This window comes from Alligator mississippiensis, chromosome 1 (assembly GCF_030867095.1).
Source record: "Alligator mississippiensis isolate rAllMis1 chromosome 1, rAllMis1, whole genome shotgun sequence".
NCBI classification, from domain to species: Eukaryota; Metazoa; Chordata; order Crocodylia; family Alligatoridae; genus Alligator; species Alligator mississippiensis.
In genome coordinates this window covers 347,483,300-347,500,614 of record NC_081824.1, presented here as the reverse complement: position 1 = coordinate 347,500,614, position 17,315 = coordinate 347,483,300, and the positions used below count along the sequence as shown (strand labels likewise).

Below are 17,315 nucleotides of genomic sequence, written 5' to 3'. Positions count from 1 at the left end.
TGTGAAACAAGCATTAAATATCCATTCATACCCCTGGTGTTATTTCCTCTGTGAGAGGGCAAGTGTATTTGGCAGAGATTTCATATAAAAAATACTGCTAACGTGGTTTTGGCAAGAATTTTCATAACCTCAGTGGTGTTGACTGCTGCATTCAATGAATGTTTTATAGGTAACTCTTTGATTTTTTTTTTTTTTTTTAATTACTATGCTGTGTATTTTATGGGCAAGCATGGAAACTGCACATGTAGATAATTAAATAGAGAAGGCAGAAATAACAATGCATTTGACACCCTCCCCCCCCCCCAATGTAACTGACCACTTTCCATTAAAATGTAAGTGTTACTGAGGGTTTGAATGATTCTTAACCTTTGTCCAAAGTTACCATTCGGTGTGGGTTGTGAGTGTTGCATTTTTTTGGCCCTAACTAAATTCAGCCTAAACACTGAAATTAAGATTTGGCTTTTATTTAAAAACTAATTTTGAAAGCCTTCATGTAGCATGAATATATGTAGCTGTGTTTTACTACCTTGGAATCTATAAATTTAAATTTTGGTTACAGTGACCTGTAATAAAGCACTCCTCTTACACCAGCAGTGAGGATGTTTAATCTTGTTTAGACAGTAAGCATACTTTCCCTGGCAGCACTGCCCTCAAGCAGACTATAGCACTCTGGAAAGGTTGTCTCCCAAACAAGAAGCTGTGTAACTACCTCTGTGCTGCACTTTGAACAGGTTGATTAGCACTGCTGGATGACAAACAGAACAAGCCTCTAGCCATGTTTGCAGTTTTGATTCTAGAGATTCTCAACCACGAGGTTACAACAGGGCTTCACAAACCTTGTTAGGTTTACAAGCATGACTGACTCAAAATAAACCCAGAGATGTCAAATAGAAATCCATAGTTATGGTTTTTCTGAGTTCTTTGCAACAGAAAAAGCTTTATTATGTTTCTGTTGTCAAAAAATGAGTGAAAACTAAGAGTTATCAATTTGCCAACGAATGCCTCAAGCCTAGAAAGGTTGAGAACCACTGTTCTAGAGCAACACAGCATCCTTGTACGGTAAACTTACTGTACAGCTGTAGTCTTCATTTTTTTTTTTTTAAAGAGTTTCATCATGCAACATCCACCTGAAATTCTTACAAAGAAATTAATGGCTGTTATAGTCAACTAGTTTGCATATCTATCTGTGGGTTTTTAGTTCCTAGGATGCCTTAAACAGCTACTTTTATAGTGCCCAAAAATAATATACTGTTACATGAAAATGCATACTAAGTTTCCTTTGTTGCTTTTGTCTTGCACTAGTGGCCAGTTGGAAGCTCCACATTACAGATATAAAACCAGAAAGTAACCGTATAGCAATTTGGAGACATGCTCATTTACACAGTTGCAGCAGACAATTACGCTGTCAAAAAAGTTATGCTTTAACTAAAAGGCTCCCATTGTTCTGCCCTTCCCTTACATGTGCTGTTTCAATGTATTAAGTCCCTGAAGACTCTTTTTTTTTTTTTGCAAAGTTGTGTGTGTTGAATCATCAGTACATGTTAAATGCATACATGGCTGCTGAAGTTCCTTGTTGACTACACTGTATCCTCCCCTTGATGCACAATATCTTAATAGCAGAGGGTATTATCTTCATCTTGTCAGGATATGCAAATGAACAGAAGAAGCAAGTTTGTCTGAATCATTATGATAGTCTAGGTCCACTGCTTTAAATTTGAAGTCTGCAATACAGATTAATTTGTCTTATAGGATGCAAGTACAAGGCACTTGTGGAATTTTGGTAGGAGCCAAGTCTTGCAAATAACCGTGTCTTAACATCTAAGAGTCAGTGGAAGGCAGTGGGACTCGCTTTTTATTTAATTGGACTGCATTTGCACCTGAGACTCCTAGTGTGTTGCGTGCGTTTAAACATTTTGAATGTTTAAGGGATTGGCACTAGTGAAGTGTTCCTTTCCTCAGTGCCCCGGCTTCCAACTCCTAACTCTCTGCAATTTCCTTTTAACAGAGTTCTCAAGTTCTGTTTTCTCTCTGACTTACTACTGTTACTGCTGTATTTTGTTCAAGCACATAGAGGCTTCCGTAAGCATAATATCCATTCTATTGTGTTTTCTAGTTAGTTCTAAAAATGTTAATAATCTGAAGTTCTGTGCTGGTCACTGTTAATTACCTGCTTTCATGTTTGCTCTTGCATTTGTCTGGGTTTAAGTAAATTGCTTTTTCTTTCTCCCTCCCCAAGCAGATTGGCCGAGAGGCATAATGAGCGTCAAAGCCTTCAAGCTGGTCCCTGCTGTTGAACAGGAAATGCTAATGGGAGATAAAGTTCGAATCAACATTGAGTGCATTGAGTGTTGTGGGAAAAACCTCTACATTGGAACTAATGATTGCTTTATCTATCACTTTCTACTGGAAGAAAAGATATCATCAACTGGAAAGATCACTTTTGCTGCCACCAAACAACTGTACAAACACCTGGGCTTCAAGAAAGCTGTGAATGAGCTAAAGGCAGCATCAGCACTCAACAGACTTTTGGTGCTGTGTGACAACACTATGACACTAGTTCACATGATGAACTTGGAGCCTGTCCCCTCTGGAGCTAGAATCAAGGGAGCTGTGACATTCACATTAAACGAGAACCCTGTGAGTGGGGACCCTTTTTGTGTAGAAGTTTGCATTATTTCAGTGAAACGGCGGACCATCCAGATATTCATGGTGTACGAGGATAGAGTCCAGATAGTGAAAGAAGTGCTTACACCAGAGCAACCCTGTGCTGTGGCTATAGATGGTCATTACTTATGCCTTGCTCTCACCACACAATATATCATACTGAATTATAATACTGGCAACTTCCAGGACCTGTTCCCTTACTGCAGTGATGAGAAACGGCCAATTGTTAAAAGGATAGGCAGACAGGAGTTTCTGCTGGCTGGACCTGGAGGGTTAGGTGAGACTCACATTTTTGTAACTTTAAGTTCTGCCTTAAGTTCAGTTTTCTAGGTTCAGATACTCCCAGTAACTGATGCCATTATACAGCTTCCTCCTAGGTTATATTAGGGATATGAAGATTGGAGGGTAAGTAGTAAATCACTAGAACATTGCACAGAGGTTAGTGGGTTGTGGTTTGGGGTGATTGTTTTTGTGTTTTGTTTTTTTGTTTGTTTGTTTTTTAGTTTTGCTAACTTAAAAAAATTACCTGATGTTCTTTAAAATGTTAAACTCTTTGTAGGCAACCTTCAGTCTAGGATTTCTACAGAATGGGATAAATTTTTGTCTTGCAGTCCAGAACAAAAATAAAAAAGAAGGAAAAAGTAATATTTTGAAGGCTGTTGGCCTGCAGTTCCAACTATAGTGCTTGTCTGAACCCAGTTTGAGGAGGCCAAGTTCTGTTCTGACTTGCTGTGTGACTAGGCGAATTGCGCTAGGTTTGTGCCTAAATTTTTCCATTTCTTCTTATCCACTTTTGTAAACCACACTAAATGCTGACTGGAAGTGTTCCTTGAGGTCATGTGAAAACTTGCATTCTGCTTCAGTTTCTTGTAAATATTTCAGGATGGCAGCTGATACCTCTTCTGGATTCTTTTCTCCTAGCTCCCATAGTAATATTTTTAGATTTGCTCCTTAAAAGACATTGGGAATAATCTAATTTTTCTATAAAATAAAGTACAACTTGGGGCATTTCTCCCACTAATTATGAAAAGAAAACTAAATCACAAAGGCTTCTATGTTCCTCTCCCAGAGAGAGGTAATTTCTGTAAAAGTCCACGTGTACTAAGAAGAGGTCTTGCGGTATGCTCTTCCAGTAGACTTTCAGACTTGAGTCTTCTCTGGCAAGCACGTTCTAGAACTGATGGCCTATGCCAAAACATGTCACTATAAGTCTTCTTCTGGACCTCTAATGAGCCACCTTGAATACCAGCAGGAACTATGGTGTATAGTAATATACGCAGGCACAGTCAAATATCTGAACCTGAGCTCACTTGGGGCTTTTTGCATTGCATCCGAACTACATTAAGGGATGCATTTGCTTTATACTGATGGCTGCTTACAGACATAAAAATCCCCCTAAAAACAGCGTTTTAAACTCTGCACACCCCCACACTGAGCCCCGTGCATGCCCAGAAGAGGCAGTGCATTAGTTGGACCTGGCTTGCCCAATGTCTGTATAGAGTGAGTGCTTTAGTGGTGCTTTTTTTGTGCTTTTTATCTAATAGTTGATTCAATCAGTTTTGGGTAGAAGCGCCCAAAAGCCCCACTGAAGCTTCCAAACTATACAGATGCTGTGGAACTGGGTTGAACTAATGCGCTGCTTATCCTGGGAAAGCGTGGGGTTTTGTTTGTTTGTTGTTTTGTTGGCTCTTGACAGACGTGGAAAAAACCCAGTATTTACAGGTCTCTTGGGATTCCAGTTGTTTTTCCTGTCATTGAACTTACTGGATATGTTAATAGCATGCACAAATTATGAAGTGTGGATGGATCATTGATTTACCCTGGAAGAAGTGAAGTGATGCATTGGTCTAGAGCTCTGCTTTACCATTTGTGGAATGTACCTTTATTCCAGTTGTCTTGGAACAGCTGCATTAACCTGCTAGATTTTTTTTTTTTTCCATGCAGGATCTATTCTTATCCACCAAAATTTTATTATAACTATTTCTCTTAATGTAGACCTTCATTTAAATGTCATGATCTCATATGAAAATCACAATGACATTTCTGTTTTCTGTACTTCGTTTTTAATCAGCCTGGTTTTGACATACCCAGAGTAACTCTCTCCAAAGAAAGTAATTTCAAATTCATGCATGATCCTTTCCTTTAAACGGAAGGTAAATAATGAAGAAAACTCCACCAATTCTTTTTTTTAATTTCAGTTACTTCATATTGCAGTGTTCTCTGTTTTTAATATGCTTTGGTTTTCTTCCTTTTGAACTTGCTAAATACTATCACTCTTAATCTATCCTTGTGCAACTTCTGGTGAGAGTGATAGGTTGAGCTTTCTGCATACCTCATCCAACATGACCCATAAGGCCAGATCTGAATTTGGAATGTATGTAGTAGTGGTTAAAATGTTTTAAGACCTATTAAGGGTGGACTTTAATATGTTTTTGTAAGCACATTTTGCATACAATCTGGCATTTTAAGTGTCATTTACTCCATTACAGGTTAAAATAAGTTCAGAAGCTGATTTCTAAATTATTTGGTCTAAATTTTAATCTTGTTTTGTTTTTGATACTTAGTCATTTTCATAAAAAGAAGTTGATTGTCATTTTCCTAAAAAGAAGTTGATTGTTACTGGCTGGTGGCCATTTATATGTTGAACTGTAACTAAATATAGCATTTTATTACATGTGGTATTTGTTAACTAGAATACAAAATATAAATGGAAGCAAATACACACTTATTTGTTAATTTTTACGTTTGGAACGACAAGTGGTATTTTTTTGGATTAGTTTTCTGTAACTTTGTCAATTTGCTTTTATATAGATTTTGATGTTCAACTAAACCATAGAAAAACAAATTAGTTTTAATTTATTCAAAATGATGGTGGATATACAAGGGAGAAATGTTATTGAAACAAGTTTTGGGGGTTTGGTTGTAGTCGTGTTGGTCTAAGGACATAGGCAGGCAAGGTTCTTTGGGTAGATGTGATATCTCTTTTTTTTAGACCAACTGAGTAGTTGTAAGAAAGTTCTTGGCAAGCTTTCAGGTGCAGTCACCCTTCTTCAGGCATAGGGAGTCTCTGCTGGTCTGAGACTTCAAGGAATGAGAGAAGCTAAAAGTGTGTGGTAGGATGTCAGTAAGAATGTAAATAGGTAGAGATAAGAAAGACAAATGGAAACTGGTAACAGGTGCTTAGCCAGGGACTTCCCCAAACTTGGTGGCCTGACTGAGAGCCTTCAGCAACAAATGTACAGCAGGGATATTTGTTTTTAAGTTATTAAGTTTTAGCCTTGATTATAGTTTGTGGTTATCTTAAATTTTATGATGTATTTTTATTTAATGGCTTTATAAAGTATGCTAACAGTGCAAGGTAGCCACATCATTTGAACACCAGTGTTGTCAGGGTTGACCTAGACAAAGAAGATGGTGCTGGTGAGGCTTGTACTTTTCTTTTTAATGGCTGTCATTAGCACCCATGCTTACTGGACAGAAAGTTAGGAAGGTTATGTAGTTCATTTCCTCACAACTGCAGATATTGTTGACTACTTTTAGCTATAACTGATACAGCAGTTTCCTTCCTCTTCTCCTCCCCTCTCTTTCCCCTGTCCATAATTTGGAATACTTTTAACACTGTCAGCTTTCTATAACAGCCAACGTTTCACAACACATTTTTCATGTCACTTCATTCAAAAACAAGTTGGTTGGGATTAAAAATGGGATTTAAATCGAGCATTGATTTTTAGTTTAAAAAATGCAGTTAGGTAGTGGCTAACACTTTTTACAGTCAGGTTCCTATTTAGTTTTTCACATAGAACTGATTAGGTTCCCCAACTTAATTTTAGCAGTCAGAGGCCCATATTGCAAAAACCTATCCCCATTATTAGTAAGTAGCAACTTTAGGTGAGGTGGGAGACTGGGAATACCCTTCTATTAGGTCAGGGCTGGGGAGCAGAGGCAGAGCTCGGCTTGAGAAAATACTCTCAAGTTCTTAGCCACGCTCTCCCTGCTCCAGAGGTATAGCCTAATCATTTGCTAGCGCACTTGCGAACGAGCACCCAAGTGGCAAAAAACCCATGTGCCAGTCAACTTACTTTAAGCCTTCTTTAGGCCCAGAGAAAAGCAGGTAAATAGAAAGTTTTAGATATATCTAAAATATACTCGGTGAGGGTTTTACTGCTGAATACAGTGAGTTGGGGCTGTATTTACTACCTCTTCTTATTAAAAACAGGATGTAGGCACCGCAAGTAAATTTGTCAGGATTCTGAGTAACTGATACTGTAGTACAACATGGATACTGCAATTTTCAATCTTTAGCTAAAACCAAGGCACGTGCTTAAGTTGGACACACATTTGGTACAAATTAATATTCGAAAGATATTACTCATAATAGTAATATAAATATTGGCAAAGTTCATAGAAAGAAATAAGGCTTTCTTTATCTGAAGAACTCAGTGAATAGCACACTTGTTTTAAACACTTATGGTCATTGCAGACAACATTTTAATGGACTGCTGATACATTGATTATTTTAGCACTTTAAAACTATGTAAAATAATGTAGGGCTTTACATGCAGTCAGAATACTTTCTTTAAGCAGACTGTGTATATATTTCAATTTAGAAGGGCAAAATAAATTATGTTGCATAAAAAAAAATCTCATCACCTGTTTACAAAAAAAATTAAGGCTTAAGTTACAACCCCTGAGAGTACAAATTGGGAATTGTTTTGGAATGGAGACCTCAGGAAGTGGGAGTGGGAAGCATAACTCCAAAACTCCAGAGGTGTGATCAATGGCAAATAGTTCCAGAAAAAGTGATTTGTCAGTAATTTTTACTTTGGGGAGGTACTGGGTATGGGATGAATCTGAGACGGATAATCTACCAGAGAAAAATAATTTCAAAAGTAAGTGCAAAGTTCATACTAAAATAGCAATTCCTTGGAGACCACTTGTTTTACATCTTGAATTTGTGAATTAAGTGTTGTTAATGTCTGTGCATTTCCTGGTTTCCTCTTTGGCAGTATCATTTGCAAAAGCATCTGTGTTACTTCTAGGTCATTTTTTAAATTACTGTAAACACATTTTGCGGAAAATAGCTCTCCCTAAAGCATTGGGTATTTCATTCTGTGGCCATTTATTGAGGACCTATAGGTAAATATGTTCCTATAGCCAGAAATGTTTTGAAGGCATTTGAGATGTTAAAGGCAGGAGAGAAGCCAAACAGAAATGGGAGTGATATCAGGCCACAGTGGTGGTGGTGTTGCTGCCAGAGTAAGGTCAGGATGGATTGACTTGGGGTTCTGCTTGGTTTGGTGGTTTGCGGGACAAAGAGAAAACAAAAGCTTATGCATTCAGTCGATGCTGATTGGGTGCAGGGAGATGAGAAGAGGATTTTTTTTAACTACCTTTCTAATCAAGCTATAGAGATTGTGTTCTATAATAGAACATTGTTTTGTTTTTTTTACTTTTATTTATTAAATAAATTTATTTATTTTTATTTATTTAAAGTTTTGCATAGTTTCATCCTTCAGTGATTATCTTTGGTTCATAATACATGTTATGGTGCTTAACTCTTTAGAGTCTGGGAGAGCTGTTATCTTTCAATGGCCCAAGCTTTCAGACTTGTTTTTTCTTTCTTGACAGGTATGTTTGCAACTGTAGATGGCATTTCCCAGCGTGCACCTGTGCACTGGTCAGAGAATGTGATTGGAGCAGCCCTGTGTTTTCCTTATGTAGTTGCTTTAGATGATGAGTTTATTACTGTGCATAGTATGCTGGACCAGCAGCAAAAACAAACTCTACCTTTCAAGGAAGGCCACATTCTGCAAGACTTTGAAGGTATCAGTAGACTTCTAATATAATGATATATAAAATATTAAGTGTGCTAGAATGTTACAAAAGAACATTAACTGGCTCTAGAATCTGTTTTCAAGCTTACAGTTCATATGTTGGAGGAGTATAGCATTGTAAGGCCATATGGTGCTTGTTTGGTAGTCTTTCTGATTTACTTTGCCATCACAAATTAAATTAATTATCTTCCATTAACCTAGAATTGACATGTACATCTGTACAATCATGCTTAGTTGCAATGTTAGGGTACACCAGCTTGTTGCCAGTTCAGATGCACAAGCTTTGTTCATGCTTACTGTGATAATAAATCAAACTTACTAGAAGTCCTCTTTACTAACAGGAAGCTTTCCATGGCTGCAGGGCACTTTTTGGCGCTGAGTATTTGTAGCCCTTGCATCATGGTTTGCTTTGAGATTCATTATAGAATCTATAATAGAAGCTGTACTGTGCCTGCAGGAAATGAATGCAAACAAACAACCCTCTTCCTCCCACCCACCTCCAAAAAAAAAATTTGTTGATTTGATTGATTCTTTTTTTAACTCTACAAATTGTAGGGAAAACTGCATAGACTTTGTATTTGACTTAAAAGAATGTAGTACCTGCAAAGATGAGTTTCTGAACATGAAGACCAGAACAGTTTGGTTTTCAGTGTAGTGTATTTGACACTCCAGAGAACTTGTACTATGCTAAAGTTATTTCTGTTGCACAAAATGTAAAATTATCACTCTTTCTTGTTCTCTCTACTCCAGGAAAGGTAATTGTAGCTACTGATAAAGGGGTATACATCTTGGTTCCATTCCCTTTGGAGAGACAGATTCAGGATCTCCTAGCCAGCCACAGAGTAGAAGAAGCTCTTGTCTTAGCAAAGGGGGCCCGAAGGAACATTCCAAAAGAGAAATTTCAGGTATGTCCTTTTCAGAAACCTATGTGGAAGCTGATCCATTGGTAAGCAAGTAACTGAAGGGAAAAAGCTCACTAGGGAAATCCCCCTCCTTAGGCTTAAAAATATAGATTTGATTTAGTATTCCTGAATTGACTCATCATTGGAAGTGATAATGGGTTTGTAATAGTGCTATGTGGCTCATGTTACGCAACTTGGATATTAACGGTAGCACCTGTAGTCAGTTGGTAAACAGGTGGGTTCTGCTTTACTTGTGTAAACAGAGAGGTCCATCCATTTTTTCTTTATTTTTATTTGCAAGCATGGTATTCATTGCTTATTTTCATATTTGGAATTTTTTTCAGCTTTGTGCTAAGAACTACATAGGCAAGTGATATAAAGTTAGTTACTTTTTGAAAATGAGTTGTAGAATAAAGTTAACCGGGTGTGGGCTAGGGCAGCAAAAAGTGGATAGGTCTGCTTAAAGTAGGATATTTTTTTAAATACTATAAAGATTGCAAATCTTGTGCAGCATTTTTAAAGCCAGAAAAAGGTGTGTTTTGTAGGTTTTGGGGGGGGGGGGCGGGGGGGTTACATTTTTTGTAGTTTAGTTTGATATCCTTTATATAATGCAGGCTATAGAATGTCTTTGAAACACATTCCTGCTTCAATTACAATAGCTGTACTTGAACTAGAGCATATCTTTTTAGAAAAACAGCACATCTTCATTAAAAAATGTCCAGTGATGGAGATCCCACCCCAAACCTTGGTAAGTTGTTGCAATGGATAATTACCCTTGCTGTTAAAAAATAAAGTCTGAATTTGTCTAGTTTTAGGTTTTCATCTGAGGTTCTCAGAATACCTTTACAAACCTTAAAGCCTAGCAGCCTTGTGAAGTAAATTTTGTTATTCCCATTATGGAGCTGATTGTGAGGCAACAAAAGCAAATGCGACTTGAATGAAGGTTTGGGTTAAAACGCACAAAACTTGAACACCTGTGTTCTAACCACTGACAAATACACTCTTAAATGGGTGGTTAGATTTGTGTAAGACAAGTTACGTTTAGAGCTGAATTATCAGCTGTTTTCTTCTTGAGCCTATAGTCTGTGGGAATTCATTTCTAGATGAGACTGGAGTAAATATAGTAGAACTGGGATGATATGTATTTAGGTGTTTTGCGTTCCTGTTTAGTTTGCAGTAGACTGCTAACTTTAAAGATGAACTGCTCAGTTGTTTGCTACAGCTCTTACTTCACAGGGCGCTTCTTCCCTGATGGAGCTCTTCAGCTGTTCTGTGCAGCTGACCATAGTGCTGCCCTTTGAAGTTGCAACAAACAGCTAAAGCACCTTGGCTTGCATATGCAGCTTTCTGTTGCCCCTGGTGCACAATATTTCCATAATGCAAATCCATACTCAGAACAGCAATATGAACTGCTCAAAAGTTGTGGTTAAAAAACAAACTTAACTTTAAGAATAAACCTCAAGCACTAAAGGAAGTAAAATTCAAGAATTGATTTAGTACATGAATTAATATTTTAAAGGAAGCTTATTTTTCTTGTATCCTAAGATGGATGTTTAAAAATATATTTGTGGTATTGTTAATAATCTTTGCCTTTTCCGAGGCCTTCTCTGTATCACAGTTATGGTAACGCTAGCACTGTCAACAAGTTATGAAGTTTTGATGTAAAGAAAGTTTTTAAAATGTCACGTATTGTTTCAAAAGAAGAGACTACAAGCATTTTTAATAGGTTTGAAACAGTCAACTATCAAACTATTTTCTGCTTTTTTAGTTTACCGTTAAAAACTGAGACTTTTTGATAGTAGCACAAGTGCTCCAAAATTATAACAAGTAAAATTTAAGTATGAGGAACTGAGAAGAAAGTCAGTCATTTGTTCCTGATTCTGTTACCCAAGTTCAGTGCCTACTGAGCGGTTGAGAGAGAGATGTCTTGGGCCCTGGCATATGTTTATTTAATTGCACAATGGGACTTGTTTCTCCATCCCAGCAATCACCTTTCGTGTCATGTTGCACATGCGTTTCAGGATGTGCGATTTTGGGATTAGGAATTAAATCCCAGTTGTGCCACTAGCACTTATCAGTATAGGGGGAGCTTGGGGTTACAATTGCAGGGTCCCCCTTCACCAGCAAGTTGAAAGCTGGGAACCAGTACAGTCATGGGGTTGTGACTGGCAATTAGCTGATTGTGGGTTCCAGCCTCTGGACCACACCAGAGTCTTGAATCAGCTCCAGTGCAGTCCTGGAACTGGGATCTACAATCAGCTAATTGTGCTCAGCTGATTGTGGGTCTCGGCCCTGGGATTCCACTAGAAATAGGTGGAGACTCTGGTGTGGTCTCTGGGCTAGGGGATCTGGACATGGGACTCTGGCATCATTTGACAGAAGGGGCTTTGTGTGCGGATGCTCATCCCCTTGCTGTCTGTGGCACAAGTGCCAGCCTCTGCCCTGGGGTGAGTCAGAAAAGGTTGCCTACCTCTGCCTTAAGGATGATACCGTGCAGATATGTGATACTGGAAAGGTTGGTTTTTTGTTTTTGTTTTTTTACTTTTAATACCTGACTCTTCAGAGAGAGAAAACGAGCAAGAATGGTGTATAAAAGCAAACAAGATGGCCACAAGGTCAGTAGTTTGACAGAACTGCACTTTTATGTGCCATGAAGCAAGAACATTTTTGACTTATCAGTTTAGCCTCCGTTATCTGGAGGTATATGGGAAAAATCAGACCACAGTCTGTTTTTAGGACAAGTTTAGCTGCTGTCCATATTTAAAAACAAATAATTCATAACTTCTGTGATTTCTGTCATTTTCTTTCTCTGGTTTTTAAAGTGTGTGTGTGTGTGTGTGGGAACCGGTATACAAAGACATTTGTAGCTAACGTGCTCTGTTGGTCTTCAGTGCTTTCTTTCAAGTCTGAGTGAAGAAATGAAATCAAGAAACAATTTTTTTCTTTAACCACTCCTCCTTATGTCATTTCTTTTTTTTTAAATACAGTTTTATAGAATTTAAATGGCCTTTGAGAAGTTTCTGTGATCCTTGAAGTATTAAATGATATTGATACAAAAGCTTAGAAATACAAATACAAAACATTTATGAAAAATATTGTAAAAGATTCCCATAAATATGAAAAGAAAAATGGAAAAACAATTTATAAAATTACAGCAGCTTTTTTAATACAATGATTATATCTAACATAACCATGTAATCTAACTTACTAGATATTAGTGTTATGACATCAAATCATTATGGAGTATTAGCAAGTTAAATCACTTTACTGGAGCCAAAAGACTAAACATTCCAAATCCAATCTGAGACAACCTGGTAAGGTAAGAGTTAGAAAGAATTTCACCTTCTTTGTTATGAAGAGAACATTTTTTTTTTTTTTTTCAAGCTTTGATTCACGCAAATAAAAATAAATAACCGACACTTTGATGATTAGTATAATTCAACAGGGGGGCGGGGGCAACCCATTTTGACAGGTGTACTACAAATTAGCCCTGTACTATCCCTGAATACCACTTAAATCTTTCTCCTCTCCAGTCTGCTCCTTGCCCAGTACTCCCTGATCAAGATAATACTCTGCTTTAGCTTTCCTATCCTGTACTCCCTGATGTGATGATCTGCTTTCTGCTCTGTGATATCTGCCACCGTGTTGCTTTTCCCTTTCCTAATATGCTGCCTGTCACACTTACAGGTTGTCCGTGCCACAGGTCGGCTGCTGCTAGTATAGATGATGGATGCTATTTAAAAGTATAAATTGACAAGTACAATATAGCAGTGTATGTTCACTATATATATTTTTTTTCATCAGAGAGCAAGTTGATGACAAATTGACATGAAAAACTTTATGGGAGGCGTTCTCATACTTGATGAGAGACTTCATTAAAAATAATTTCCAAAAAATTGATGATTGATTTGCTCCAATTGTGCACAGAACGCTCAGAAGCAATATACAGTAACATTATCATTCTGTGACAGCAGGAACACTTTTGCCTCAAGAATAACTTCAAGAAAACTAAGTCTCTGCCCACTAGTCTGATTTGCCAAGTGCTCTCAAATTTCTAGCTTGAGTGTTCTTTAAAAAAATTATTTCACATATTAAAATATATATATTTCTATGCTTTGAGCTTTAACCATGGAGATAGCAAAATCCTTTTTTGTTCAAAAGCAGTGCGTCTGACATTCTGGGGCATTTGCCCTGCTCTCTGCCACCTCCATTTCTGCAAGACTTGGATCTTTTTAATATTAATTTTATAAGGCTAATGGAAGAGATCAAAAGGAACTTCTTGGCCAGAGGTGCTGGTACTGGGCAGAAAATGGACCTGCTTCAAGGCCTACATGGAAACAGTTGGCACCCTCTTTGATATATGTTTCCCATTACACACTAGTGGCTTGTTAAATACATTATACTGATTACTGATGTCAGTTTTGCTCAAAAATCTCATCTGAGCCAGTCCTAGGAGGAACAAGTACCTGCCAGCTGCTAGGATCCGGCTCTGCCCCAAACTTAAACTTTTCTCAACAGTGGGGTTTGTTTTTAAGGCTAGTAGATTGTACGTCAATCAGAATTATGATATTTGAGTGGCATTTAGGAATTCAAACACATCTGGAGGCATTTTCTTTGGAATTTTTCATGTTCCATTTAACAATATTCTGCCAAATATATATTTTTAAAGCTTTCAAACAAGATTTTTGGTACGTGATCAAGATAATATTCCAGGAAAATGCTTAAGACTTGAAAATAGTGACATTTTCAAAAGTATATCCTTGAATTCTCCAGTCTCTCTGCAGTCTTTGTGTATGGGAGCTGAATATTCTCTAAGCACTTTGTCAATTTGAAGTAGAACAATTTGTTCTCTTATTCTAGGCTGCCCTCATGTGGCTCTTCTGGTTGGCCCATTTGAAACAGTGCCAGTCTCAAATAGCTAGTTTATACTTTTTCATATGCTTGTAGATATCCTTGTCAGATTCCTTTGCTCTGAGGTTTTCTCTTTGTGGGTGTAAAGCAATAATATGCACTCGGAGTACTTCATGCCTTATAGTGTATTTCCAAAAATAACGAAGGTGGGGTAAAGGAAGCACTTCTGTATCTTGTTGAATTGTAACTTCAATACTTTAATATCTCTTAAAAATAATAAAACTTATAGTAGTATTTCCCAGCTTTTTGACAGTATCTGAGATGCTTGGAGATGATGATATTCTTTGCTATACATATTTTTTCAGAGGAAAATGCAGAGCTGGTGGTATCAAACTAGCTAGCAAAGAAATCAGTAGGTTAAAATGTTATACGTAGCTAGCCGTGATTTAGGTGAAATGCATGCCTTCTGTTGCTCATATGCATTACAAATACATTTTAATTTAGATATACATCTGGAAATACATTTATAAAATTATATCTAAAACTCTCCTCTAGTTAGATGCAAGTCATTCTTTCTTAGCTTATTAATCTCTTGTATTTTTCTAAATGGTGTCTTCTTTAAGAAGTAGATCTTTCCCTTTACTGGACTTACTCAGCACATAAGCTTTGCAAGTAGGCCAGATACTGCATTACAGACTTAGCCCAGAGTGGATGAAAGAAAAATATTTCAATTGGATCTAAAAGTATTTTCTTAAAAAAAACTAAACTAAAAAAACCCCAAACAAAAAAAAAACAAGAACCTGTAGTAAGACCAAAATTTGAAATGTTATTTAAGTACATGTGCTAAAATAGTTATATCAGAATTTATGAGATAAAGATTTTTATCGAAACATTAAATGATGGAAAATGTATTTAAGCTTTGTGTTAATGTCACTTATAACTATCTTCAGTCTTTTAAAATGGAGTGAAAGATGGTAGTGAAGTCTTCCCATATGTGAGTACTTGAAGTTTCAGTTGGAAAGACAAGCCTTTGCCTTCTTTACCTTTTGATTTTTTTTTTTTTTTCTGACAAGCTGAGAAGTAAAAATTTTGAAAACTTTTTCAACAACATGAGGTGCAGTGTACCCAGCATAGGTGAGCAGAAGGATTTTTAAAACTTACCTCAGGCTAGGTCCATGGTGATCAGGAAGGTAATTATCCATTCGCTAACAGCTAGCTCCAAGGTTTTGCATTTGAAATGCATTGGCACATTTGAGTGTGTTACCTAAATAGATCTATCTTAAAATAATATATGAATTGCACTTTTCATCCAAATAAACTTGACAGAAATATTGAGCGAAAACCACTAGTGAATTTTTCATTTCTTATTCACTGGTTTCTGAGTCTTTAAACATTGTTATGATATGATAGCCTCCTATTTAGCTTGGTTAGTTATTTGTTTTTTTTCCCTCTCTGTGGCTGCAAACAAACGTTTTGGTGCTCACACCAATTGATATGAATACTTCTTTAGGAAAGTACTCTTGTTTTCCACGTGTACTAGAGTGATGGCTATTTAAGTCAAAGTTTCTACATTACTGACTGAAATCTTGAGTAGTTTGATTGAATTAAACCAAAGTTTAAGATCGCTTACTCAACTTCTGATGTGGTGGAAAAGGGACTAAGGCATCTGCCCATACTCTGGAGTTGTGAGGTCAGGCCCTGCTTTGAATTCATGCTAAAGGCTGCCCCCAGTTGACCTAAACTCTAAACGAATACCAGGTCATTTGGGTTGGCACTCGGAGGTGGCTAAACATTAGGGGTGCACTGATAGAGATTTTGGGGGCTGGTACCGATAGCTGATTTTTAAGGAGGCGTATTGGCTGATACTGATCCAATTTTCAGTGCCAGCCTGGCAGCTTGAAGAGCAGTGTCCAGCTGGTAAGTCTGGTGTGATGGAAGGAGTATGGTGGGGTGCAGATCAAGGCCCCTTTGGTGCGGGAGGAGTGGGACTGGGGTAGGCGCTGCCAGGGCAGGATGGGCACAGAACAGAGCAGCAGTTCATCCTGGGGGCAGGATGTGGAGGTAGCTCCCACCATTGTGTGCAGCTTGTCTGGCGCTCACCTGCTCATCCTGCAGCTCCCACCACTGCTCCTGCCACTCATTCAGGAGGGTATGGAGGGTGGGGGGGCATGCGCCCCCAGATCTGTGCAGGGGGGGGAGGCTGAGGCCAGGCTGTGCCAAGCTCTTCCTGGCAGGGCGGAGGCTGTGCTAGGCTGCACTCAGGGCAGGTGGCAGCACTGGGAGGAGGGATTGGGGGGGCTATGGTGAATTTTGGGGAGGCTGCAGCCCCTCCCACACGCAGCCCCCTAGATGAGCCATGTCTCTCTCCTGCCCCCACCCCACCCTGCCCCCGCTGGGCAGTGCTTGCCGCAACCCCACTCCTCCCTCACCGCAGGAGCCTTGATCTGCTTCACACCATGCTCCTTCTACCACACCAGGCTTACCAGCTGGACACTGCTCTTCAAGCTGTTGGGGTTTTCTCCTCACCACCTATGTGCTGCGCTGCAGCGGTGTGCATGCACAGCCAAATTATCTGGCATATCAGGGTGATTTCCAGTATAGACAATTTAATTTATATTGGTGCCGATCCGATATCAGACTGATATATCGGTGCAGATCTACTAAATATGATGCTTGCCACATGGTTCCTTGGTGTGCTATTGGTTGTAGAAACAGCATTACCTTAACCACTGTAGCTTGATTTGCCTCTTAGGCTTGGGTGGACTTTTGACTTGACCTTGCTTTTTAGCTTTTACCTTTTAAGCAGTGTCTGCATAAATGTGAATTAGTGCTGTACTTCCCACAATTGAAAACGTGAATTGTTAGCAATCGTATGCAGACAGAATTCAGAATGCTTTGTGGATTCACAACTGTAAGAAACAAGACCCAGTGTTATGGGACCATTGGCAAGTGCTCTGATCGTGGCTTGAACTGTAAGGATCACCTCTCTCGGTCCTCCCAGTCACACGTCTTGCTTTAGAGATTCCTAGGAATAGTTCACGTCTTCACATTTTTCTACTAACCA

The 17,315-nt window shown here is 38.3% G+C and overlaps 1 protein-coding gene across 3 annotated transcripts in view; it reads left to right on the top strand.

Moving 5' to 3' along the window:
* Nucleotides 1–17,315, top strand: part of TGFBRAP1 (transforming growth factor beta receptor associated protein 1) — a 42,342-nt gene that overhangs the window by 6,591 nt on the left and 18,436 nt on the right. For 2 of the 3 annotated variants that reach the window (XM_059721027.1, XM_006265081.4), the window contains exons 2-4: nucleotides 2,240–2,941; nucleotides 8,293–8,487; nucleotides 9,249–9,403. In XM_059721027.1, coding sequence (XP_059577010.1) covers nucleotides 2,257–2,941; nucleotides 8,293–8,487; nucleotides 9,249–9,403 — 1,035 coding nt within the window. In that variant the 5' untranslated portion in view covers nucleotides 2,240–2,256. Of the gene's footprint in view, nucleotides 1–2,236; nucleotides 2,942–8,292; nucleotides 8,488–9,248; nucleotides 9,404–17,315 lie in introns of all 3 variants that reach the window. The other variant, XM_019485021.2, reaches the window with a different exon arrangement.